Source organism: Rhamphochromis longiceps, linkage group LG8 (assembly GCF_057381845.1).
Source record: "Rhamphochromis longiceps isolate RC_006_pf linkage group LG8, R_longiceps_female_GT1.1, whole genome shotgun sequence".
NCBI lineage: Eukaryota > Metazoa > Chordata > Actinopteri > Cichliformes > Cichlidae > Rhamphochromis > Rhamphochromis longiceps.
This window is the reverse complement of record NC_140564.1, coordinates 29,062,513-29,090,085: the sequence shown is the minus strand read 5'-3', so window position 1 is coordinate 29,090,085 and position 27,573 is coordinate 29,062,513. Positions and strand designations below refer to the sequence as shown.

At 39.5% G+C, this 27,573-nt stretch overlaps 3 protein-coding genes across 5 annotated transcripts in view; all 3 read left to right on the top strand.

Moving 5' to 3' along the window:
• arhgap27 (Rho GTPase activating protein 27) overlaps window positions 1-8,726 on the top strand; it is a 30,219-nt gene extending 21,493 nt beyond the window's left edge. Inside the window, exons 6-17 of the mRNA XM_085416929.1 lie at window positions 495-584; window positions 2,520-2,587; window positions 2,677-2,764; window positions 3,173-3,274; window positions 5,309-5,407; window positions 6,420-6,519; window positions 6,679-6,816; window positions 7,176-7,274; window positions 7,376-7,453; window positions 7,604-7,735; window positions 7,852-7,957; window positions 8,089-8,726. Of these exons, the coding sequence (XP_085273055.1) occupies window positions 495-584; window positions 2,520-2,587; window positions 2,677-2,764; window positions 3,173-3,274; window positions 5,309-5,407; window positions 6,420-6,519; window positions 6,679-6,816; window positions 7,176-7,274; window positions 7,376-7,453; window positions 7,604-7,735; window positions 7,852-7,957; window positions 8,089-8,260 (1,272 nt within the window). The 3' untranslated portion in view covers window positions 8,261-8,726. The remainder of the gene's footprint in view (window positions 1-494; window positions 585-2,519; window positions 2,588-2,676; window positions 2,765-3,172; window positions 3,275-5,308; window positions 5,408-6,419; window positions 6,520-6,678; window positions 6,817-7,175; window positions 7,275-7,375; window positions 7,454-7,603; window positions 7,736-7,851; window positions 7,958-8,088) is intronic.
• Window positions 8,727-10,056: 1,330 nt separating this feature from the next.
• Window positions 10,057-18,925, top strand: vps25 (vacuolar protein sorting 25 homolog). The gene is made up of 6 exons (XM_085416928.1): window positions 10,057-10,185; window positions 12,653-12,798; window positions 13,222-13,275; window positions 13,378-13,466; window positions 16,608-16,683; window positions 18,082-18,925. Exons 1-6 carry the CDS (start codon window positions 10,139-10,141, stop codon window positions 18,192-18,194), a joined length of 525 nt encoding a protein of 174 aa, XP_085273054.1. The 5' UTR covers window positions 10,057-10,138; the 3' UTR covers window positions 18,195-18,925.
• A 789-nt stretch (window positions 18,926-19,714) lies between these two features.
• wnk4a (WNK lysine deficient protein kinase 4a) overlaps window positions 19,715-27,573 on the top strand; it is a 56,097-nt gene continuing 48,238 nt past the window's right edge. The window contains exons 1-2 of one of the 3 annotated variants that reach the window (XM_085416922.1): window positions 19,715-19,902; window positions 20,162-20,803. In XM_085416922.1, the coding sequence (XP_085273048.1) occupies window positions 20,189-20,803 (615 nt within the window). In that variant the 5' untranslated portion in view covers window positions 19,715-19,902; window positions 20,162-20,188. Of the gene's footprint in view, window positions 19,903-20,161; window positions 20,804-27,112; window positions 27,336-27,573 lie in introns of those variants that run through there. The other 2 variants (XM_085416921.1, XM_085416923.1) reach the window with 2 other exon arrangements.

The window sequence follows — 27,573 nt, the reverse complement described above, 5'->3', positions numbered from 1 at the left end:
TGATTGTTGTTCTTCTAACCATTTAATGCCATATTAACAAGGATAGTGCTCAGTATTGAACACTGAGAAAATGTGACAGATTTAAGAAGCCAAGAAACTACATTTCATATCTGCAATCCCTAGACAGATGTTACAGTCAAACTAAAAACTAAGTATTAAGGTGGTGTTTGGAGAATCAAGTCAGGACGTTGCCCAAAGTTGTTTTCACACGTAGCACACAATGCCAGATAGCCTGGGTAGAGCTTGCAAGGGGCAGTGCACAAGACGCTCACTCTTCAGTACATGACCTGCATAGTCAGGGATTAACAGGTTAAAGACTGTTTTAATCCAGAGCATTTGAGTCCTTGTGGCAAATAAAGTCTAAAAACTTTCAGGGCTGCAGTGCACCTATGCATGTGAAGCATGGAGATAAATAGATAACACCGATTTAAATTTACATGCTTGGGTAAGCTTTGTGGGTTTTTTGAATGACAAATCTCCTCACTGTCTTTCAGAGATTCGCCCCGACTCACAGGAGGAACACGTCAGACTACAGCTCCAGTGACAGCTCCAGTACAGGAAACTCTCCTGAGACGCAGCAAAATGTGAGCGGAGCTTATGTCCTGCCAAGGATTGTACTGACTGACTGCTTTTGATGAATTCTCAGTAGCAACAAAATTACTCTGATCTTCACCTTTAACTGAAAGGAGTTCTGTGTCTCTCTCTTAAGGCTTTTGGGTTTTGGCCCTGGAGAAATCCTTATTATCTGACCTCAAAGTGGCTGCGCTATAATGTGGGTGGTTAGTTAGAGAGCTTGCCTGCCCTTGATCTATAGATAGGTGCATCTATCTATGATGGGCAAAAGGTGTCATTTTTTTAGATAATTAGCCGAGCATTTGTTGCACTCAACCAGTTTCATTCCATGCATTAAATACTGTACTGTATTGAAATCACCCCATTGCTCACCCTTGCTGGAAACCTGCAAACCCTTTGCTGTATGTTTTTGCCTAAATGTGCATCTGGCTGAAGACAGATCTGTTGTCTTGAAACTGTGATAGATCCGGCCTGAAAGTCACTCTTGTAGATCAAAGGACAAGTTATGCGAAGTTCTTCTTTTTTCTTACTTTAAACCAAAATTGATTCTTCCTAGAATTTTTATCTGTTGAGCTCTCATTCTGGCAGCTGTACTTAATTTTATAAGAATGTTGAAAATTTACACAACCCTGCCACTGTTTGATCAATGCGTATCCTCTAAAAGTAGTCCCCCGGAAATCAACTTTGCACACACTGGGTTGACATTTACTTATATACTATATAGTGGCTCACTGTTTTAGAAGTCTTGTGGTGTTAGCGTCTCTTTAGTGTTGTGGTTCACACAGTTGCCTAACAAGTGTAAATTTCCTGTTTCAGTCTGGGGAGGGGACGCAGATCCCTTGGGGTTTGTTTTAGGAATGCAGAGCTACCTGCTGTGGTGACCAATTTTGAGGGAGCAGCTGAAAACAGCTTTGTTACTGAGACGTTGATCAATTTCATATTCATCTGTTTTTTGGGGGCGGGGTTTTGTCAAAGCCACAGGGAGTCACTGGTGATGGGCAGAAGAGCTGCATTTGGCACTGTCTGTTCAAGACCCCTGTTCTAGAGAAAAGCTGCTGTGCTGTTGCCTTAAAGCCTTAAACAACACATAACAGGACTAACAGCATAGTTTTAGCACATTGTGCATGTCATGTTAGTGTATTTGAAGCTTTCCAAATTTTTGCAAAAATGTATGCCAAGGATGCCGTAAGAAGAAATAAGAGTCTAAATAACAGTCAGGTGCTGTTAATCAAGTAAACTGGATTAACTGATCATCGGTGAGTGTAACCATCTCTATAAAAACAGAAACTTTGACAGTTAGCTAGTCTTCAGGTGTTGAAAAGCTGCATCTGAACAAACCACCAGACTCTTGTACTGTACGGTACCTTTGACAGACAAGACCAGAGTGGAGGTGTCTGTCCATAATCCACAACACCACATTCGGTGAAAAACAAACATGGCGTATCGACACAAACACCTCCTACAAGTTGTCAACCCTGGTGGTGGAGGGGTGATGATCTGGTTTTGTTTAGCGGCCACAGGATCTGAGCACCTTGCAGTCATTGAGTTGACCTCTGCATAGTAAAAAATTCTAGAGCCCAATCTGAGGACAGATCTGTCTGACAGGTAAAGCTGGGTCATGCTACAGGACAGAAATCCCATGCACAACAGCAAATCTACAACAGAATGGGTGAAAAAAGAAAAGAAGCAAACTGCTGCGAAGTAAAATCAGCACCCTTGGATGTGAAACATAAAATAAATTAATAATTATAACAATTCTTTATGCAGTGTATTGTAATAGAGAAGGCAGTGCTGTTTAATATACTCTGTATGCATAATGCTGCTGAAGACGTTTGCGTTCAACCTGCTGCCCTTCATTTCATCCCACAAGTAAATTTTACTCATAAGCCTGATAACTAAACATGATCTGCTAACAATTCAAAGATGTTTACTGTTTGTATTTTTAGGTGCAGAACTTGGAGAAAGCTGGAATTCTTAATAAAACAAAAGTGTCTGAGAATGGAAGGAAAGTAAGGTAAGAGGTTGCTTTGAGGTGTATTTTGCAAGTATCTTACTCACATTTCTCGAGTTTCTGTGTTACTTATGAATCTTCTCCCATTCCAGGAAAAACTGGGCCCCAACGTGGACTGTTCTCCATGGAGGGGTGCTGACGTTCCACAAGGACCCAAAATCTGCATCATCAGGGGCCGCGGTATAGTATACGCTTTGTATTAACAACGGAAGCGCTCATATTAATGATATGAGCATAATAATAGGAGCTCTGACACAGCATTCTTGCTCATTTCTGGCAGGGTTGTGACTAAATGTAGTCACAACTCTTCATGAAATAAGTTTTCAGTTCTTTCTTCTTGATTTTAAATATAAACTATCTGTTCTTATCATCTGCACGATACTATCACATTTCTCACCTGAGAGAGGGAAAGGAAAACCTAAACTGCAACGTGTTGCCAGCTGAGGTGTCACCTTTATGAGAATGCGTTAAGGCCCTCGGGTCACGAGCTGCCAAGGACAGCCACATCTTTTATTAAAGGCATCTTGATTCTTGGAATGCCGTGCCGTCAGTTTTGTAAACACCTGGATTTTGTTTTTCTCCTTGCAGAACAAAACCAATCACATTGTCCCGGAGGTTGCGGTGGATCTGCGCGGAGCAACGATTGGCTGGGCCACAAAGGACAAATCGAGCAAAAAGAATGTTTTAGAGGTGTGTTCGTTGACAGTGCTCATTTCTAAGCTTGTACATCCTTGATTCCTTTCTTCTCTCTCACCAGAGATGCAGATATTTAACAAAATGAGATATCCTAGCATCAGAGCCGCATTTCAAAGACATAAAACTGCATGATTTCTTCTTCTACTTTTTTTGTTATAGCCTGCTGTGCTAGTTTTTGGTCTCAGATGCCGTAGAAGTATAACAGTATAACAGACAAGCTTTATATTTAGGTCTAATTTTAATTTAATTCAGAACACACGCGGTCACAAGATGTGCATCTTTTATTACAGTTGCAAACTGTGAAGGGAAAAAACTCTGATCCCTGTTGTTCATTTGAAATACTAAAAAAAAGAATATAAACATCTGCTTATGCATAGACTCGTCCTCTATTCCAAGTGTGTTCAGCATCAAACACAAAAACAAACACTTGCTAAAGTTGTGCATCCTCGATTATAGGTCCCACGGGAAGCCTTCTTTCTTGTCTATGAAACAAAATAACCATCAATAGCATACAGAGGTTGATGTCACTGGCAGGATGTCAGAGAACAGAAAAACAGAGAAAAGAGGAGGGCACTCAGTGCCCCACATTTCACACTGAAAATCATGCCCACTGGAGGGGAAGACAATTGACCTCGAACTATAGAACTGAGATCCGAAACACTATGAAAATGCATCAAAAGCTCGCTAAATATATGAAAATTCACTTCCTTAAAAGATCATTTTAGCAGCTAGCAGTTATAGAAGTAATATTAGCTACAATGTATTGGGGGGGGGGGGGGGGGGGGAGTATTGGGCCACACTCCAATAAAAACTCCTGCTTTAAACCCTAACCCGTCACCGGCGATGGGTTAGGGTTTAAAGCAGGGGTGTCCAAAGCCAGGCCTCAAGGGCCGGTGTCCTGCAGATTTTAGATATCACCCAGGGTCAACACACCTGCATCAAATGATTAGTTCATTACCAGGCCTCTGGAGAACTGCCAGACATGTTGAGGAGGTCATTTAGCCATTTAAATCAGCTGTGTTGGATCAAGGATACATCTAAAACCTGCAGGACACCACCCCTTGAGCCCTGGAGTTGGACACCCCTGCTGTAAAGGGTAAATTAGGTTAGGGTTTAAAGGGTTAATCCTTGAATTCAGGTGTTTTCAGCGGCTTTGCCAGAGTTGTATAATGTTGTATAATCAAACAGCGAGCCTAGGAGTGCTTCACTCTAAAGAGCTCACAGATTTCCTGCATGGTACTGTAGTAGGAGGCCACCACTGCAACAAGTCAGTTTGTGAAATTCCACGATCAACTGTAAAGCACTTGGGAACCACAGCAACTCAGCCATGGAGTGGCAGATCATGTAAAGTAACAGGGCAGAGGTGCTGAGGCATACAATGCATCAAAATCGCCAGCACTCTGCTGACTCAGTCAATAAACAGTTCCACACCTCCTCGGCCACTAAAATCAGCACGAAAACTGCACCAAGAACGTCATGTCATGGGTTTCCACAGCCGAGCGACTCCTGTAGGTGTAATGTGTAGGTGCCCAGTACTTTTGTCCATATATTGTATGTATTAGCTGGGTTGTGTAGTTTTCTAACTTGCGAACATAATGATGTTACATGTAGCTTTTATTTGCCACACAAGTTGCTTCATTCCTCCTCCTGAAGAAAGGAGCTGTAGATTCATTAGTCTTTCAGTTCTTCAAGGCCTTACAGCTCTTATTGTTCAAGAGAGCAGTGAATTGTTTTCATTTTCAATATGGGCGGGACGTCTCTCTATGTGTGCGATTTAATGTTTTTTTGTATATGTGGGTGTGTTCGTGCTTTAGTAGAGCTGGTTCCATAAATGCACAGCTAAAATAAGATCTCACTCACTTCCTCTTTGAAAAAAGTGTTGCGAGTTCAGTCAGTAACAGGAGCTCTTCTATAAATAATCTAGCAGCGATTTATGAGTCACATCATATGTTTGGGTTTGTGCTTGCAAAAATAAAAATGTATATATATATATAAATTCTTTTAATCTGTGATTTTTCTGCATTTCAGTTAAAAGGAAAGAATGGTGTGGAGTTTCTGTTGCAATATGACACCGAAAGCATCATCACTGACTGGCATAAAGTCTTAGTGGACACCATAAGGCAACTTGTAAGTCTTTAAACTGCTTTTACAGAATAATCAAAATTAGGCTGCATTAAAATGGTTTAATAGCTTATTTGTCTTCTATTTTTTTCTTATATGAAAATATTAAATTTGCGTCTGTTTATAGAAGTTGATCTGTTCCATTTCCTGTTAATAACATTGTGTAGATATTCACTCCAATTCAGCTCCTACACAAAACAAACCCGCATATTTCATCAAGTTTCTTAAATTTTGTATCAATAAATGGCATAAATCAACACTTACAGGGAGCCAGATTTTGACCACCAAAGCTTAATTGCACCCAACGGTAACTAGACATTAGAAGATCACAACAGAAACTTCTGGTTGTTGTGGTTGATGGTGATGATGACAGGAGGCAGATCTCTGCTGCTGCTGCTTCACGCCTGAAGTCCCTAATAATTAGTGTTAAATACCCAAAGGTAAACAGGTAGAACTTGCTCAAAGTTTAAGAAAAAGCTTTTGCCGTGTCAACAAATGTACTCATGTTTCAGCTCAGATGAAGCCTTAAACATTAGCTTATTTGCCAATGAAGTTTTGTGTAAGTGCTATATTTGGATATTCAACATCTGAGCTTCATGCTTTTGGATTAGCACAGATGAGTACACTGGGAAAGCATACATAACTTTATGGGACTGTATTTTGGGCTATACCTCCAAAGGGGTGCCATTCATTCTGGACAATCTTGCAAGCGACCCCTACAAAGCTGGATGTCCAGAGACCGGGAGCTGGATGTTCTTTGGCTCTTTGGTTCTAGACTACTAGCGTAACTCTGGCTAAAAACAAAAATCAATTAAAACTAATATCAAGTTCATTTAATGTGTAGAAAACCACAGCATTAGAAAACACACAATTGTCTCACATTTTTTCCTAGTTAAGAAGCTAGTAGATTTCTGTTTTTAGCTACGTGGTCACTAGATGGAACATTTCTTTAAAAAAAGGTAAAATTAGAAAAACTCTACATCAAGTTTCATTTGTTTTGATTGTCTGTGTTTACCAGGAGTACCAGGAACATCATTCTGAGGAGGAGGATGCAGACATTTATGAAAAGATCCCCAACACAGATGAGAAGGTGGGAGGTGCCGTAGACAAGAGAAAATGTAAGTACAGCTTCTTCTACTTCAGCAAAAAAAAAAGCAAATTATCTCTGATTTTAACTGTGGCATGAGCAGCATAATGATTGTGCTTCAGTTAGATAGATAAGACATTTGTGAGCTACCCTCCCATCCTTTTTAAATGTCTATTGTTGCTATCTTTAGCAAGGGGAAGTGTTACAAGTACAGCTGCAACCACCACTGCAGCAGAAACAGAGCAGAAGAAGGTCCGAACCAAACTGATGAAGTTCCTCATGAAGCGTCCCACGTTGCAGACGGTCAAAGAAAAAGGCTACATCAGAGGTGATTTCAGACGAGGAAATGTAGAGCTTTGTTGTCATTTGCAGGCTTTGGCTGATTTGAATAGGAGGGAAAAATCAGTCTTTGTGCCTCCCAAACACTGAGCACTGATGTTGTGCCTATATCAGCATTTAAATACGAGCTGCTTTGAATTTTCCTACCCGCTTTTCAGTTCAGTTCACTTCTGTTTAGAGCTTATTTCTAGTGCATGGACAGCAAAATGGCAAAACAAACACAATGAAATTCTAAGGAAGTGTGTAATAGCCATGCTTTCGTCCAACTAGATGTCTTCAAGAGTTATGAGTATATTTAATATTCATTTCTGATATTGTGTGTAATCAAACTCTTCTAATTCTTTGCAGAAAATGTCTTTGGTTGTGACCTTGCGACATTGTGCGCACATGAAAAGACTACAGTACCGAGTTTTGTAGAGAAATGTATTAATGCAGTGGAAAGGCGAGGTAACACCTTATTTATATCACAGTGGAATAATTACAAAGTATATCTTCCTGTGTGCGTGATCAAGCAGCTGACTCGCTGGTGCTTACTTGCTGATTTCTAGGTCTGGATATTGATGGACTCTACAGAGTCAGTGGGAACCTCGCTGTCATTCAGAAACTGCGCTTCAAGGCCGATCACGGTAAAATCAATCAATGTGTTAAACTAATTAATTCAGTCAGTCACCTCATGGGCAAGGAACATACTGTGGTGTTGATCTCATAGGCTCATTTTAGACAGCAGTGACCCCTGCTGGGTTTTAATAGCAAGTGCATGTGTTGTGTATAAACAGATGAACTGGACCTCGAGGACGGTCAGTGGGAAGATGTTCACGTCATCACTGGAGCGCTGAAGTTATTTTTCCGGGAGCTTTCTGAGCCGCTTTTCCCATACAGCCACTTTAATAAGTTCATCTCAGCCATCAGTGAGCATTCTTTAATTAACAATAAGCCTAATTCTAAGCGCTATATCATCAATTTTTACAGGTGAAATTGCAGTGAGTGTTGCCATTGATCATTAACAATTGTTATGTATTTCTAGGAATTGGTGATTTCAACACAAAACGGGATCACATGTATGACTTGATCCAGTCACTTCCTGCTCCAAACCACGACACCATGAAGCTTCTATTCGGGCATTTACACAGGTTTGTGACACTTTACTTTTCTGTCCTTTGCATTTTATCTTTTATTTATTTATTTATTTATTTTGCTTACTGTGCTTATATTCATATTGAAATTGAGAGGATTTGTCATAATTATTGAATTTCTTTCACAGGGTTATTGAATATGGGCAGGATAATCGTATGACTGTACAGAATGTGGCAATTGTGTTCGGCCCAACGCTTCTTCGGCCAGAGATGGAGTCGGGGAATATCGCGATGCACATGGTCTTCCAGAACCAGATAGTGGAGTTCGTCCTGAACGAATACAACTATCTCTTCCAATAAACAGTAACAAACCTCCAGTGCAGACCTGGGCCAACATGTAAATGTGGTCAAATTGTTTAAAGAGATAGATTTACCTTTGCATTTGCACATCAGCAGCTTCAGTGTGCGATCTGGAAAGTTAAACTCCTTCTGTAAAATATGTGAAAGGGGTCTTCAAGTTTATTCAGACTAGGAAAGGGATCTTCACGTGCTCATCGCTGAGGATATTTGAAGCATGTTTAACCACTGTTTTATCTGGATTTTCTCTGTCGTGTGCAGCTTACACCGTTAGACCCTACGTTGGCAGTATTGCAGGAGAGGAAGTCGAGCTACATGGGTGTTGACAGGTGTTGTTTGGTTTACTGTTTCAAAGCCACTGAGCTTGTTTTGTGTGTGTGTGTGTGTGTGTGTGTGTGTGTGTGTGTGTGTGTGTGTGTGTGTGTGTGTGTGTGTGTGTGTGTGTGTGTGTGTGTGTGTGTGTGTGTATGGAGTGTAGACTGTAACAAATTGCTCTCCCTCCCTGGAACTCTAGGTGTCTAAATCTCACAAGTCACTTTCTGGAGATTTTATTTTATTGCTTTTTTTGTTTTGGTTTATCTAAATCTCAGTGATAATAGAACCAATAGGTCAAACTTGGAGAAATGCATTAATTCTCTCTTTAGCAAATTTTCTTTTATTGCTTTTATCTTTATTTTTAGTAATTTACAGTTTATCACTCATGGCAATATCTGAGATTCTATGCTAATATTGTTTCTTCTTTTTCGGCCTCATTTTTACGCAGGAATTTTATTGTAATATAGAAATGTGTAAAAAAATATATTAATACTTCTTGCTATGAAATAGATGATGGTGACTTAGAGTACTTGTGCAACTTGTAGATTATTTTCAACTGAAAACATCATTTTTCAATCATGCTGTACTTGAAGAAATTGTATAATAACAGCACAGAGATATAAAGTAGCAACAGTTTGAAATTCAGAACAGAAACATGGATTGTAGCTTTATGACATGTAAATAGAAATAGATGGCATATTTATGCTTCAAGTTGGTGAAAATGCACAAGTTATTCCATAATAAAATAACTTTGTTAAAAAAGGTTTATGTGTGTATGTTTGTTTCTTGCAATCATGTGTTTATAAGCTGTAAATGGGAGAAATACATTTAAGAATTTGTTTTTTCATTAAAGCTGGCCTGTTACACTTGTCATGTATATTTTTATAATTGTGGATGTTCTCATAAATAATAATTTCCAAGGTTTCAAATAATGGGGTCAACATATATACAAGTAAACCATGTTATTCAAAAGTTCAAGCCTCAGACTGCTTTAAGCCCTCAGCTTGAAACAATTTTTCTACTCTTTGATTTGAGTTATCTTATCATTTTATGAAAATTTTAACTAAATATTAATCTAAAGTGAAAAACACTTTCGGTTAAATTAATATTCGACATTTGTTGAATAAAAAGGATTGCGTCATTATTCACTTTTAACTGTTCTTCATATATTTTATTGTCAAAGCAAATGGTTGCACAACTATTGTACAATTGCAATTAAACAAACTCTGGTTACACGTGCTGAAGAGGCTGAGGAAATAAAATGCTTATTTTATAAAAGGCTTTATAAATGCCAAAAGGTGTAACTTAAATATTAAATATTTAACACGGGTACAGGTCTTTAATTTAATCTACAAAATACATTTAAAAAATCATAAAGCTGATTTTTTTTGTAAATGCTGAGGTCTAAGTAAAAACAACAACAACAACAACGAAAACAAAAAAAAGTTAGAGAAAGAAATCTTTCTTCTTGCGATCCCCCAAATCGGAAGTTTGAGTCGGACCATTTGGGAGGTTGGACGCGTTTCCGGGAGCTGTCAGCTGTGAGCACCCAACATATCCACTGCAATGAGTTTTGAGTGGCCGTGGCAGTACAATTTTCCACCGTTTTTCACGTGAGTCAGATGTTTCTCAGTATTTTTCAGAGCAGAGCTTGTGAACACGTAACTCAGTTTTCAGTATTTATTCATTTATGAGTCGGTGAGCGCTTATTTTCGTGCTAGCATCATGTTAGCACGCCAGCTAGCCAAACGAAACAGATTGCTAGGGAAGTGATTTTGCACTCACTGGCTTTCTGAAGTTTATTTAAAGTCTTTCTCGGTTTGTCTCAGTGGCTCGTTAAGGCTAGACTTCAGGGGGCTATATTAAAACATTAACAGGCAAACAGTTCATCGTCGTGTGTTTGAAATTTGGGATTTCCACTGTTATCTCGAGTGAGCTTATTTAATGGGATGAGCTGCGAGATAGCGAGAACTCCACCTAGTTATCACCTAAAGACTTGCACGTTTTGGTGTAATAAAAGTCAGGAAGACCTCAGTGCTGAAATCCCTGTAAAACACTGCTGTCCCGATAAATCACCGGGAGAGCAACTTCCCGAAAGGGACATTTAAAGGGGCTGCTATTGTCTAGGCGGTCGAATATGATAGGGTAGGCTTGCAATAAAAGACTGGTTTTATACATGATATGTAAAAATGACTTTTAACCCGTTACAATATGACAGATATTAGGAAAGCAGCACATATGTATATACTTAAAAATGGAACACTTTGCTCTTATCTTAATCCCAGGTCAGTGTTAACATATCTGCCTATGGGTGCAGTTTGTCTTTTGTATTAAGTTTGTATTATGTTGCCAAACATTGCTCCTGCCTGCAAGAACACAAAATCAGGCAAAACGTTGGATTCTCATTTTAATCACTGTCCTTGCAATAAAAAGTCTTTAAGTAAAATCTGACCATCTACTGTCTTCTGCTTATTCTATATTACTGGCTTTTACTGGCTCAAAATAGGCTGGCAATTGAGTTTTTTCAGGTACATTGATCTAGCACCAATTTCAAACAACCATCACCTCAAGGCACTTTATATTATAAGGTAATGATGGTGTAATTTTGGAGAGAACATCCCAGTGATCCATTCCTTCCCTATCCCTTCTGAACCCAAGCTAGGAGCTGTTTGCACAGGAGACGATACTGATAATTGAAGGCTCTGTCTTCTATTATACTTTTACAAACTCTAGGAACTGCAAGTAACCCTATAGTCTCAGAGCAAGGTGCTCTGTTGGCAGGATATGATGCAATGAGGCCTGTAACAGATGATCAGAGTTGTAACCAATGGACAGGTGGCTAAGGGCGGGCACAAAGACTGTGAATCAAACTGGCTGAAGTGGACCCAAACTGATGAGTAGTTTTCCTTATAGCCAGTGTTTTCGCTCTAAAATATCAATAAATCATGAAACCACCTGTTTGCATAGTTTAAATGTGAAGAAGACTTTTGTTTTTAGAATGTCTCATATACCCCCTGTTTGTTTTGCACATCAATAGCACAGCTAAATTAAGAAGAAACTAAAATAAAAGCTGTCTCTGTGGGTAAACTGACAGATCTTTAAATATGGCAGATTTCTTGTAGACTTTGCTCTACCTGGAAAGCAGCCACCTCTCTTTTTAGCAGCAATACCTAGAACATGCAGGGGGGGAATCTAAAGAGGGGCATTGCATTTACTTAACTACACTTATTTTAAAGCTTAAATATATTTGTTTTTTCTGATGTTGATTTATTATCTAAATCTACTAAGAAATTATGGCACGTTCTTATAGATTAAGTCAGCTGTATATAAATTGAATTGAATGAATGCTTTATTGGCCATATGCAGGTTGCCCCGCAGAGGAATAGGACCCCCCCCCCCCCCCCCCCCCCCCCCCGGACTTACACACACAACAAAGACATCACATGGGAATACAGTTGGAGATCGGCAGCGTTGCAGAGAAAACACTGAAAAATTACACAACAGTAGGAAAAGTACAAGAGGAAAATAAAGAGACCTCTTCTCACGCTGGGCACCTATGGGAGGACAGCATGAGAACAGGAAACAAAAAAAACTCCTCTGCACAGAGAGCACATTAATGTCCACATCACAACATTAGAGCACGTGACTAGCCACAGGGGTGGATAGGGGGGTGGGGGGGTAATCCGAAGGAACACAGCAGTCGTCCTAAAGTAATTAAAATGGCTTTGTTGGAGATCAGTAAAACTATACAAGGGGTCAGTATGTTGGACACTGATGTTGGGGCCTGATGAGTCAAGACTTCAGGAGAAAGATTTTAAATAAACATCTTTTATTCTGGAACCAATGAAGAAAAGTAAAGAATTATTCATTATAAAACATTAAATGCTTACTAGATGAAGGCTTTTCGAGCAAACTGACTTTAATTAGAAATGCAGCATTCATAAAAAAGCTTGATTATGTGATTAACGCTGTTTATGGTTAAGGAAAAATGTGTTTGTGTCTTTAACGTGCATTAAGTTTATTTTGCCCAAGCATTTGCGGTAATCTTTGCAGTAATCTCTTTGTGTTCTTTTCTGACAGACTACAGCCCAATGTTGACACGAGACAGAAGCAGCTGGCGGCATGGTGCTCACTGGCTCTGTCCTACTGCCGGCATCACAAGCTCTACACGCTGGATGTCATGGAGGCTCAGGAAAGCCCCATGTTCAACAACAAGAAGATAGAACGTATCCTGAAAGTCAACCTGTGGTTCCTTTTTAAGGGAGTGTTCAATTATTTTAATGTTTTTTTTGGAAAAATATTTGTTTGTTTTTAGTTTAAATCCTTTATTTTTTATATATTACAATTGCTAAATCTCTTGTGAAGAATTTATAGTTCAGAGATATTAATGTTGACACATATTGCAGTCACTGTAGTTTTTAGGACAGAGCCACCTCCCCCTTTCTCTCTCTGCTTGACTGATTTATTTTGAGGTTTCCCTCTTGATTCGGGCCTGATACAAAGCTGTCTTCAGAGACTGAGGTCATAACATGATCACTGAATTTTATTTCCCAGCTAATCTGTGCCGAGGGCAAGATAAGGCATTTTAAACACAACTGGCATGAAGGTGCTTATTGTGCCATTGCACATTAGCCTTAACTGAATCCCAGGAAAACTGTCAATGGAAGCAATTCAAGTTGTTTTTGAGGAACTGAGGAAAAAAGGTGAATTTTATTCACTTTACCTGCCAGCATAGTGTCATGATAAGAAAAAAAAAATCTTATTGTGTAACGTTGATAAGTGAAAAGCATTCTTGTTGTCTTCAGGCAACCTCGAGTGGTTGGACAAAAACAAGTCTCGGTGTTTAGTCATGTGGAGACGACCAGAGGAATGGGGCAAGTTAATATATCAGTGGGTGAGTCATCAAATTACAACACATACTGCCACAAACTGTTCTTTTTATTTATATATATATATATGTGTGTGTGTGTGTGTGTGTGTGTGTGTGTGTGTGTGTGTGTGTGTGTGTGTGTGTGTGTGTGTGTGTGTGTGTATGTTTATTAAGGTTTTGTGCTTTTTTTTCCCCTGATGTTTTAAAACTAGATATGATGAATGAGCAGTGATGGGTAAGATGTTAGTAAATGGGGATAACCTGGGTACTCCTCCTTTCCAACTCCAAGAACATCTGTAATTTACAAAATAAGCTTGAGGTTTTTATTAAGATGGTCTGAAAGGAGTGACTAAGCCCAAAATCTGATTAGGAAAGTGTTTACTGAGTCACAGAGCAGAAACAACCAACACTTGTTCTCCCATAGACTTTTATACAACTTTAACTCTTTTTACTGCCCTCTGTTGATCATTAGCAAAAATGCATGTTTAAGGCCACACTGGCTTCACTGTTTATCCCTGCTTCACTCTGTTTAGAGTGACTGGCACACATGGATATAGAAACATGTATCTTCAGCTGTTTTACAAGGTCATTCGTTGATATTACCGCATCCCCAACCAACAAAATCCATAAACCTTTTTCTTTAACTCCAAAACTATGACTGTATGATTATTGGGGTTTTCCCTCGAGTATTTGTAAAATAAAACACCTTAAGAAGATTCTTCTTGTGAGTTGATGGTATATAATTAAACTTTAAACTGAAAAATGAAGATCTGAAGACTTTTCTGAACTTTATTTTTAGAATATCAACTCTCATTCTCGCAATATCATACAATTGATTGTCCCAAAAATCAGAATAGAATTAGGAAAAAAGGCTTTTAAATACGCTGCCCCTGTTTCCTGGAATAATCAGCAGAAGGAACTGAAATTATTAGAACTGGTTACCATGTGGGAGTTTAATTCCATCTTAAAGGAACGAAAGAATTACTTTTTTTACTCGGTGTGATTGTTTTTAATTTCGCTCTTAATTGATCTGTTATTGTATATTTTTCATGTTTGTGTGGGATATTGTATTTGTTTTAAATGTTATGTACTGATGTGGTAATTTTGTTGCCATGATGCCAGGTCTCTCTTCGAAATGATAATTTTAATCTCAATGAGAGTTTTACCTGGATAAATAAAGGACTAATAAAAACATCAAACTGAATTAAAACCAAGCCTTAACCAAACAAGTCTTCAAACTAAGGGTCCAGAAAGTTTTAACTTCTCATCCTTCAGGTAGTCTATAACTCTCATAAATATAGCTGATCAGGTACACTATATTTTCGTTTATAAATTTATATCATTTTACCTATTTATTGCCTTTAGCCTCACAAATTACTTAAATCATTTTGTTTGGTTGCAGTTCTTGTAAAAACTGGACCCCACACTGCCTGTTCTGAACCCACATTATGAACAACGATTATTCCTTTCTGTCTGTTCTCTCTTCAAAACAGAAACTTAATGATTAACTGCATGCGATGCATTTAGAAGAAATGGCAGCTTTAAAAAACATCTGTTTCACTTTCTCCAACTTTCAGTTAGTTTAATTCAGTTTCTGCTTTTTTTTTTTTTTTTTTTTTGTACGTTCAGGTTATAAGACTGTTTACCACTTCATGTGTCAAATTAAGAAATTATAATAAAATAGAATAAGACTTGTGGTCAAGGTTCCAAATTAGTACCTTCAAATATCCAAATGGGTATAGTTTTTTTTTTTTCCCCCCCATTTTTCCAGTAAGTCTGGGAAGCCTATCAGCTACATGTCTGTAAGGGGGGAAAATTATCATGTAATAAAAAGGATCTAGTGCGTTTTGATGCCATTTACAGATGTGCCGTATTCTTTCTTGTGCTGTTCATGATAGAGATTGCCACACAGATGGTGTTGGTGAAGGTTAATGGAGCACATCTTCAGGGCTGTGGGTGTACATCACAACCGCTGTGGTTGTGTAAACAATTTAAACACGACTGCTGTGCTGTTTTGTACACCTTGTACTTCTGCACACATATTGTAGGTGTTACCTGCGACATAACGAGAAGGCCAGTGTTGTATTCATCGACCACTTGGGCTCTCTTTGCTCCTTGTGCTTAAAAAAAAAAAAAAAGCAGCCTGCGCTGGCACGAGTGCAGAGCCACTGCTGACTTCTTGAGGAGCAGCACACTTTTAGACAGGTTAGAACTGATCATTAGCAACAGATGTTGGGATAATTTCTCTAGGGACAAAACCATGGTGGACAGAATCTGTGTCCTGCATCTGCTAGTCGTTTGTGAATTTCTTGCTTTAGCTCCTGCATTAGTAACCTAAGCAAGTGGTTTCAACCTTTGGACCAGAAAGTTTGTGGTGCTGGGCAGGTTTATGGCACTTGCATCTGTCTGATTTTGTGTAAAAATGTGTGAAAATTGTTCCAGATTGTATACTGGGGTTGTGGTAATTGAAAAGGAGTGAAACTGGTTTGAACATGTTTATATTTTCAGTGTCAAAAGCATATGTCTGTAAATATTCTATATTTTGCCAACAAATCCAATGGAAACAATCAGTGATTTGTTTTATTAACAAGTATTGTTTGCACATTCATTCTTTACTGCTGGGTCATGAGGGGAGGGTCAAAATTATAGCCTTCAGCGATATTAAATAGGATTGAAGCTACAGACAAGCTAGAAACATCTGAAAATACAGTTGGGTTCATAAATAATCCACCACAGTGGATTTTAAGTGAAACAACAGAAATACAGACCTAAAGCTGTAATTCAAAGGTTTTAACAGAATTTTGACACTAAGTGTTTGGTTATTAAAGCCATTTTTATGCACAGTCCCTCATTTTCACAGACTTAAAAGTAACTGGACAATTGAGTGGGATGGGGGGAAAATCAATACAGCATAGTATCGCAATATTTTGCATGGTAATATTGTATCAATACAGGGACACCAAACATCAATATTTTATTAAATAAATAAAATACTTTGTGAATAGTTTATATTTTTATCCACAATTTCATCATCTAGAATAAAATGGGGGTCTTTTTCTTTAAAAAGCTGCTTTTTTTTTTTTTTTTTGGTAATAAAGAAAATTATTCTCTGTCACCTTAACGCATCTGTAAATGTAACCATTATATCTTTTTCCGACATTTTAGGTTTCCAAAAACGGTATGGTCAACTCTGTGTTTACACTTTATGAGCTGTCCAATGGTGATGACACAGAAGGTGAAGGTATGGCACCGTTTTAAAGTTTTCCACATGGAGAAAGCACCCATAAAACCCAGCTCGCGTTAAAGTAAACATAACATAACACAGTGGCGAGAAAGGCTTTTATTAATGCTGGCTGTACAGTAGGTTTCCAGTCCTAGTTTGTTTTAACTGTTTGATTTGTGTTGTTTACTCTGTTTCCTGTTTCTGCATGATTTCACCTAGCTGTAGTCCCAAATTGCTTCTTTCGTCTCTATTTTTGCACGTAAAGCACTGCTTAATGTTAATAAATGCCATGCTAATGAAATGTGCTGCACACATTGACCCAAAATATTATGAAGATATCAGCTTAATATACTGCTTATCCTTTAAGTGCTTAAAAACATCTCTGACCTGCCAAGGCATGGACTTGAAAGAGACCCTGTGGTATCTAAACCTTTTGCCCGTGACTGGGAGCCAAAAGGTCTTGCTGTGTCAGAGATTCCTGTTCCTTAATAATTTGGCTCTTGTCAGAGTGGCTCGGATACCTGCCCATTTTTTACTTGTTTTCTTGCATAGCACACCCTAACCCTACAGGGAACCTATTATACTTACTTCCAGCTACATATGTTTAATCTTGGCCTCCACTAGACCAGATTTGCATGATTCACAGCTTGAAAATAATCCTTATTTACCAAATACCGAACCTTGATGGGGCCTTCAGTTCATGGACTGACTGAAGTATCAAGTATCATACATAGCCAAGAGGAGTGAAAAATGTGTTTGGTGCAGCCCCTGAAGCCTGAGATTTTGATTTATTTGGAACTTTGGCACAAAGATTAACTCTCACAACAAGCGGTGAATTCTGGATTCGAATTCCACTTTCTGTACAGAGTTTAAATGTTTGCCCTGTGCCTCTGTGTGTTCTTTCCAGGTATTCTGGGCTCTTCCCTTACAGTCCAAAACATGCACATTAGGTTAATTGTCACTGTGTGTGAGCCTTATTATAAACCGGTGATCCCATCCCTCCTATCTGGCATCACTGCAAAGAGTCAACACTTATCATATAAAACTATGCTGCTGGTCCTCCAAGCAGCATGCTTGAAATTGGCTCTGATCCCCTAAGGCGTGGACTCTGAAGTTGCCCTGTGGTACTCAGTCCTCTGCTGATAATTGAGAACACCCCATAAGCCCTCCTCGTTCTTAGTGACCTAAATAATTTGGCTTCTTTGAGAGTCACTCAGATATTTAGCCTATGTTTTTCCCAGATCCAACACATTAACCAAGTGTTCCCTTGCTCTCTTAGGCAGATATTTCCAGACTTGAAATGCAGGTTTGTTATGAGATAATAGTTGTTATTCACCTCATATTTGAGTGATCGGTGTTTTGACTCATTGATTAGTTTATTTGATTTTCTTATAGCTTGTAATCCTTTTTCTCCAGAGTTCCACGGTCTGGAGGACTGGATGCTGCTTCGCTCGCTGCAGGCTTTACAGACAGAAGGCAAAGCCGAGCTCTTCACCATGGATGATGGAAAAGGCGTCAAGTTCTTCTAAAACTGTGCTGGAATCACACACCCTCTGTCTGGGAGCCCTCATACTGTACTTTACAGACAAATTTTTATTAAGATTTAGCCATTTAAGGCTACATAAGGTGCACCTCAATACCGAGTCTAGTGGATGCTGGTCCTCTAATTGTTGTTGCCTTTTGATTCAAAGCCTTCTCTTACTGGAAGAGAACCAATATCATTTCTAAGTGTTTGGGGGGGGGCATTTTAGATCATGCTACTTGTAAAGTCGTCATAGGTAGCATTTGTTGCCATTTAACCATGCAATGAATATCAGGGCACTAAATACTGTCATGTCTGAGTACTTTAGGGGAACATCTTTCCCTGCCCGCTTTAACTTTACTCCATCTTTATTATTGTAAATGCATCTACTTTTATTCTCATTTTTCTCTGTTAACAAATTTACTCTGTAAAAATAGCTGTGGATCTTTGCTCGGCTGTTATTCCTCTGTTCCAACCAGACATACCAAGAAATTCCAGAAAGCAACACCAGAGGGACTTTTTATTTTGAGAGTAAATGCTTCCAGAAGAGGAACACAACAGACGCTTGAGCCAGTCTTGGCTTGACTCAGCTGCGTGTAATAATAGTGGACTTCATGTACAGATTGCTGTATCCTATTATTGTGCAGTAGCTACTGTGATGCTCCTGTTATCTTTATCTCTGTCTATATTCAACTTCTTTTTCATATCCTGTAGGAAATAAATTAGACATTTGTTAAATTTTCTGGCTATTTCCTTTCTTTCACGTGCATCGACGTTTTGTTGTGTGAAAAACACGAGTGAGGACTTCAAAAGCTTTGCAGAGTGCAGACTGAAACTGCAGCAATGATGATGTTTTGATCTCCTTGCTGCAGCTGTATTAAAGTACTGCATACTGACATCATGTGCTGTGTATTCCCGCCTGTGGAGGGATGATACAGCTCCAGAGAATTGTGCGTGTCTTTGTGGATAAAACCTTGTATGTTCTCTTGTGGGGCAGGTGGGGCCCAGTGTGGCCTTGGCTGATAATGGTGTACTGTTTCACGAGCAGCAGCCCCCCCCCCCTGTAGGCCAGGCGCGGGTGCGCATCCTCCACCTTTGGGCAGCATACCGCTTTCCACAAATGAGGACAGCCTTGGCTCATAAAATGACTCATTGTTTTTATCTAATTTCAGAGGAAACTGAGGAGGAGTTCTTTTGATCAGCGGGGGGCCAGTTGAAAGTGTGGACATTCTGTTCGCCAGCAAGCTTAAAGTCAACCAGCTGAAGAACCTGATCGCCAAATTAATACAAAGTGTCATAAAAGGCAGCTTATGGATTGTTTCTCAAAAATTTAGAGTCACTCCCACAGTTGAGTTTTGAAGATATTCTTTTAATCGGATAAAACAAATCAAAACTTAATAACACTTGCGGTTCAAAATGATAAATTACCAAACACTCATCTTATTATAATTACTCCCTCTGGATTGCCCTATTGGTGCGTGAAAGCTGCGAGGGGGCGGAGTTGGAAGCGCGCACTGGGAGCGCACAGGACGAACTGCCCTCCGGAGCTTTGTTGATATTGGCAGTTCAGACCTTTCGCAGTAGGTTATGGCAAAAGCTTTCAGAAAGACAAGAAGAAGAAGACGAGAGGACCACACGAATCACTTGAAAGAAACTATGCATTAATGTGCGTGGAGCGTTCAAGTGACATGTTTTTTACGCAGTGAATGTGCTGAGTAAGTGTATTTTCCTCACTTTTCTGTTTTTTTACACGCTTTATCTGTCATATACTTCTAAGGCTGGTTACCACTACAGGCACTACAGTAGTTTACACGTTTCCGACTATCGTCTCTAATCTTGTTTTCCTTAGATATGGCTGTTATTCAGTCTCCAGTCTTTTGTTTTAAAGCCACTGACTTAACTGACATCATGGAAAAGTAACCTCAAATATAAAGTAACGGTGCTCTGCTGTCCTACTGTTATTTCCATATTTAGGCTCCAAATCAGGTTGAACCTGCCACAATGTCTCATGCACAAGTAGAGATACCAGGACGCGGGTTCCCGGGGCTCTCCGTGGATATGACCGACGACTGTTTGTCCCGAGTCCCATCCGTGCTGAGGACGCACGGGCTGGGCGCACGGAGGAACTCCTACGGCCTGCAGAAAATTAGTATGGACATTGATTCTCCCCTATACAGCGGTGTACTTTCCAAAGCCTTATCGTGGTCGGCAGAAAATATTCTCTCTCTGCCCGAGTCCAGAGCAGAAGAAGAAAAAACAGACGACACCCCGCCGTCCGCGTCTCCGGTTTCCAGCTCCAGCACGTGCCGCCAGGACCCCGACGCCGGGTCCGTCGGTGGCAACTGGAAACCTGTTGCCAGATCCACTCCTCAAGATCCCAGCTCGGACTCTGAAAACGAACTTCATAATAAACAGCAAAAGATTCTGTCTCGCATCACGTTTGACACTCAGTGGGAGCAGGAAGAAAAGGAGGACGTGGAGACTAAAGCGGTGGCAACATCTCCTGATGGAAGATATCTCAAATTCAACATAGAGATTGGAAGGGGGTCTTTCAAGACGGTCTATAAAGGGCTGGACACAGAGACTACAGTGGAGGTGGCATGGTGTGAGCTACAGGTAGGATGCACACTGGGTCTGTTCACAGCATATTCCCATCTATGTACAACTTCACACAAACGATGCATTGGTTTCCAGGACTTTTAAATCTACCTTTCCTAAAATGAACACTAGGCCAAGTGTGTAAGCTGATGCTTTTCTTGATTTCCTGGCCCACTTGCTGCTCTAATTCCTCCCTCAGGGCATCAGGGTTGATGTCAGGCAGCTAATCTACTGTATATTATTCCCCACTGACCTTGAGTTAGTTGTGTCAGGCACTTGCATGGTAAGGCAGGTCATCCTGTTAGCAGTCAGCTCCAAGCTGAGCTACAGTACTCTGCTTGTCATGAATCCCCTCTAATCTGTTTTCATTAACAACCAGTGACACTGGGGCTCTCTGAAGGCCTCACGTGACAGCTAAGAACATCTGAAAGGTAATAGATCAAGTTTTTAGGAACATACCATCAGTGGTTGTGTTAAAAAGTAAATGTGATGTGGGGCTTGTGAGATGAAGTTCTGCTTGGTGGTCTGGCCTTGCAGGGCATAATGCCCACGTGTATCATGTAAACATAAAGTAAGGCAGACGACTGAAGAGGCAGGCTTCAGTAAAACTGTAGAAGTGTCAGTACTTTTTATGCCATAGCATTTGGCGCACAGCCTTGAAACAGCCTGGGCAACAGCTGACACTTCTCTTGCTTACATGGTTTGATAGCACAGTTGTGGATTTAAAGATTAAAACTGTAAGTCCACTCTTAACATTTGCAGTTTTGTGTGTGTGTGTGTGTGTGTGTGTGTGTGTGTGTGTGTGTGTGTGTGTGTGTGTGTGTGTGTGTGAGAGAGAGACGTGGATGGGTGTCAGTAACTGGCAGCCACATGAGCTTTGAAGCTGTGTCCTCATAGCCTTTAAATGTCAAATTAAACCATGTGACAAGGATATTGCACTATATACATGCTGGCAATGTTTACTTTTGTTTTGATTCAAACACACTGGAAGTTTTTTTTAAAGATACATCTTCATTTAAAAGCACTCTTTACTGAATTAAAAAAAATGCACAGAGCTACTTTTTGTTGTGCAGTTATTTTCTACAGAAGCCATCGGAGTGCAGATAATAAGAGAATGTATGGGCATGAAGGGAATCTGCCCTTAAGGCTCAAGCTCTAGCACCTTCTGCCTCAGAGCCCACCTGTCTGTCAAGTCACACAACAGGTATCTGTTAACAGGAAGCAGATGGAGAGTCACACAGGCTCCTGCTTGGGGCACAGATGACCCATTACCTGCATCATGCAACACAGGCACTGATGTTTCACATGTTTGAGTCAAATAAACGCATTGGTCCATTGGGGTACTTTGTGGTCAGACATAACCCTGATTTTACCTTCTGTGGAGTGAAAAGTACAGCAATCTTTTTTTGTGGCTCTGTGTTGGAAACAAGCATGCTATTTCATCTCTTTACTTGAGACATGAGTCCAGTTAAGCTCCTTAATCACTCCTAATAAGCTTAAAGGTGACCACTGTTGATATGGTTACTGCTGTGATAATTTAACCTCAAAGAGACGGACTCAGATTCAGTTCCATTTCTTAAGTGAAATCACCACCCCGTCCACCTTTTGATGCTTAAGTGAAACTCAAAAGCTGAGTGTTGGTGGCTAAACAGAGATCGCTCCTGTAATGTTGATGGAGCAGCAGTGGAAGGTGCGTCACTGCAACTCAGGTAGAAATGCCTTAAGCTCTTTTAACTATGTATTACAGAGCCTGAGCTCTAATCTGCCGGATGTTCTAAGCTGTTCAGAATACAGAACAGGTTTTAAAGCACATCTAGTTATAGAGATCAGAACTTCAATTCATCATAATTGTCACTGTGACACAGAGAGGTGTTCTTTTGTGAATGGTTGGGCTGCATTGTTATGCTGAATGCATTGCAGTCTGGGCGGCGTCTACAGGGAGGCATTGTGCGATCACGTAAAAGGTAAAGAAAACATGCCGAACCCTCTGTGACATGAGACATTAAAGCCACTGAAAACTTTTGTGTGCTGTCTCTCTTCATAAACCAAATGAAGGCCTGTACTAATACAGAGAAAAGTAGTCCCTCACTAGAATCAAAGCTTCCTTAAGCTTACAAAACCCCTGAAAGATATAAACGCTGTGAAATCATACACATGTCTGAGGAAGATCACTAGTTTGAGTGTGTTGGAGCTTTTCTTCTGTTTTCTTATAGACTTCTTTTTGTATCCAGCGCCAACATTGTAAGTGAGGGCTTTTAATTTCACTCTTTATTATTTAAAACATGAATGATTTATTGACATTCACAACATTACCAGCCAGTTGAAGCACAGATAAGAAACTTTCATGCAGTTCATAAAGTGTTGTCTATTTACACTTTGTGTCCAGGAAGCAAAACATCCTGGTATTTTGTTGTTTAATAGTCACGCTTATACAATTTGTTTCTTTTATATGTTAATGCAAAACATTTCTGGATCATGTGTTATCAGATTTCTTTTTAAATTCTCAAATTTCATAATTAATGCTGGGTGAGCTTCAAAAATAAGGAACTGATCAGAATCAGTACTTGATTACTTGCTCTTATGTGATCTTTGCTATTTTGGGTTTAAGATCAAGTGCAAACAGTCAGATATTGCTCATCCATATCCTTTTGTTCTTCCTAATCACATGTTGTGCTGAGTACACACACCTTATCAATGCATTTAAAACCGGATGGACATGGCAAAAATATCACTAACTGATTATATAAGTCTGCTGGCAAGCTGATAAAGTAACACCCAGTGGGTGCTGCAGAACATTTTAAAACAAACTGTACCCAAACACTTGTGCCGATTGTTTGGTTATCTTTAGACGCTCAGTTGCATCTGCCACACTTCTCACATTTTTTTCTCTTCATCCAAATCGCCATTAAAGTCGCCCTCGTAGTTCTTGCATAAGCACTGCAAATTTTACAGAATCCTCCACATTTCTGTGGAGGATTCTGTAAAGTTCTTTCTTTCTTTTTTTTTTTTTTTTTTTTTTTTTTTTTAAAGAAAGAAGACTTAGTCTACATCACATCGCAGATGCCCATGAAGCAGGATTAAAAAAAACTAGTTCCACTTGTACTTTTGGTCATTTTGTGTATTTGTTAGTGTTGGTGTCACTGCACTGGTCATTCAGCCTCCAGACCTCTTAATGGCTGCATACATCTCTTACCTATGGATAAAACAAGAGTTTAAATGCTGCTTGATAATGTTGCTTTACAGGTGGCAGCTACCTAGCAACTGCTCACCCACAGGTAATTCAGGTGCCATATAGGTATTGACCGCTGAGCTTTTAAGTTAATACAGAGGAAATGAAAAATTGATGAGCTGTTGTGTGGCCCTCTGTTCCTCCCATTCATATACTGTTCTCACTGCACTGCATTGAGTCAAAAGGAAGAGTTGTTGTTACTGCGTCTAAAATGCTGATCGTTGCATGGATTAATGAGCTTGGAGGTTCAGCACCTCACAAGTGACTGCAACAGCACACCGAGCTACTTAGTAACTGATAGGAATGAGTTCACTGAGGCACATATCCTTTTTGGTGATCCTTTGTAAAGGGCATATGTTGCACAATACCTGATCTTATTCAAGGGCAGCACTTTCCAGCAGTTCTCTCCAACCTTGCCCCCTCAGCGTCTCAGGCACTTTTATACGCTTGGTTCATTTTTAAACATAAACCAACACAGTTTCTGTTATCGTGCAGTGTTTTTATGAGGGCTGTTATTAATGGAAGGCTGGCCTTAGCACCCACAACCAATTAATACCAGGTCCTCAGATGCATAAATACGGGCTGAAAGACCGTTTTCTGCTGATTAAGAGAAACCAGATCTTTAAAGTTGGTGCACCCTGGAGGTTTTATTGATGGTCACAAACTGTTTAAGAGGATTTTTTTTCCTCAGCTAATGCTTCTTCTAAAACAAATAAAACTTAATGCTGTTGAAGCATGTAGATTGGGCTGTTATTAACCATTTCTTTAGTGGTTTTTACCCATTATAAACTGGTAGTTTTCATACAGAAAACTACAGAATGCTCACACAGGCTAGCTTGTCCAGTATTTTTCCAGATATAAACAATGAATTCATTAAAACATGCACAACTAATGAATTGATATTGAAAATAACTGCCTGTTGTTTCAGTGCTTTATTCCTTTTGCCGCTAGTAAACATAGTTCCTGTGTCTAGGTGCAAAAAAAAGGAGGGTAGATTGTACATCAGCCGAGTTGTAGTAAGACCTGGAAACATTACTGAAGCAGTGAAACTGGGCTCTTGATGTAGTGTTTACGTTTTAGCTCAAAGTTTTAATACTCATATCGAAGTAGCAGATTAAATTAAAGCTGTAAAACCTTATTAATGTCTTGCTACTGTGTCCGTATAGTTATGAGGCTAAACAAAAAGGCATAAATCTAGTTTGGCACGCCCCAAGATTTCTGTTGCCCCCCCCCCTCTCTCACTCATGCTAGCCTGGGTTTCATAGTATAAGCCTGGCTGTGTAACTTTTATCTGAATGTGGCTAGTGTTCACTGACAAGCCATGGGCTTCCTATCAGCTCTACTGTAGCCAACATCAACATGGTCTTTCCTTGTAAGGCCCAAAGTGCACCCAAAATCAGCTTATCAGGGCGAGCCAATGTTCTGTGAGTAGAAAGTTAAGAAGGCGCACAGTGATAGCCTACATGTACACATGGCATAACGTCATTTTGATGTGGGGCCCGCTGTTTGTTGTTTTGTTTTTTTTCCTTTACTGAGCACGTTGGTCACCTGTGAAATTTGTACTGTACTGAATGTGCACGTCTTGGTGATTGCTCTGCAAGATACAGCTTGTCTGTATCATTCAGCATACTGACAGCACTGTGCCTAGATAGCAGTGTCTCATTGGCTGCTGTTGATAACAGGTTAGTGAGGGTGGATACTGTAGCTGCAAGCAGAGGCAGCATGAGGCTCTTTGTTTAGGGGCTTTGAGCCCAGGGCCATTGGGTGTGTTTGTGTGTTTACACTGGAAACCATAGTTCTTGTGTAGGTATAAAGGTGAGCGTGTGTGGTTTTTTTTTTTTTTTTTTTTTTTTTTTTTTTTCTATTTGCTTGATGGACTGGTTACTGTACCGTGGACCTGTCACTCACCTAATCCATACACAAGGAGACTGCTTATTGATGCTTTCTTAGACATAAGTTCCAGAAGTAGGACCCGCTTGATTAAATAATAGTTTAACTTTGTAATCCACAGTTATACGTTTAATCTTAGATACTAATCAAAAGTTTGGGAGTGTTAAAAGTCTTCTTATTCATCAAAGAAAATCATATTAAATATTGTCTAATACAGAAGAAACTGATCAGAAATCTTTCTTTTAAAGACTCATGTTTTCTTTTAATGGAATGGAGAGGAACCCAGGTCAGACCCACACACTGGAGAGATTACATCTCTCAGAAGGCTTGGGAACACCTCGGTGTTTCCCCCCGGAAACATTAGAGGTGGTGGGCGAAGAGAGGGAGGTCTGGGCGTCTCCTGCTCAGATTGATGCCCAATAACCCAGATCCAAAAATGGATGGATGGATGGTCACAGAAGCATCTCTTGCCTCTCTCCCAATGGCATACATTAACTAATACAAATTTAATATGTTACAATTTAATTAATCATTTTAACTGATAATTAAGGAAGCAACAAATCTAGCTAATTCACTGCCAGCGCTCCTAAAACTCAGAGTATTTTAGACTGGGACCTGTTCTGTGTTTTTGTACAACAGTTTGTACTATTCCCTTTACAAACCAGCATAATTCATCTCTGACCAGTTAATGAAGCAGTTACTTGCAGTGTTTAGTGTTCAGCTGTAAGTTGGCTGTTTTTTAAACCAGAAAAAGCTGTTTCTTCATGCTCAGTTATGCACTGCAGTCTCATATTTGTCCTTTTTATGTTGGCTAGTCTTCCAGTAGCGTGCAGGGAGTAGTACACTCAGTGGTTTTGAAATCCTCAGGTTTTTGGCAGTTTCCCACTTTAGATAAAATAATTTTTATCTTTTAGGAATCTTTTCAGTATTTATGTCAACATTCATGATAAATGAAACATAAAACTTTTCATTTATCATTTCAAGGTGTAGTAACAGAAGGGAAATCAAGCTCAAATGCACACATTACATGTGAAATGCATTCAGAGATAGGTCACACAATCTTATTGTTACCAATTACTCAGTTTTGGTAACAATGTAAACAGTAATAATCAACAATAATGCTTTTACAATAACCACAGACTCCGTAGGTTTTGATTAACACAAAGGATAATAGATAAGATTATATTAATGTCTTGAGATGTACAAAAATGATACTCTTTTCAGTTATTATATGTACCTCTGCCAGACACAGACTGGAAACACCAAGCGGCAAGAACAGATTAGAAACTGGTTTTCCGTCCTCGAGATGTAGCGATAGAGCTAGTGAAATTTACGTGCTAAAGTGTGCCACTGGCAAAGGCTCTGTATCTGCTGAGTCATTGCTTTTATTATTTTTCCTCAGTGAATCAATTCTTCATGTGAGAGATTTCAGTAAGTAGTCCAGGTTTGTTTAAAGTTTTCCAACTTCCAGTAATAGTGCTCTGGTAACCCATATTTTATACAATCACTTGCTCCGCTTCACGTTTTTCACGTGCGGCTCAATGGAAAGCTTGTTTCTTGGTATTGGGTTTATCCCGTGAGATCCCTTTAAAATGACACCGGTATCTGCTCCTCTAAAGGAATCTTTTGTGTTTACAGTAATCACATTGTCTTGAGCATGAGTATATTT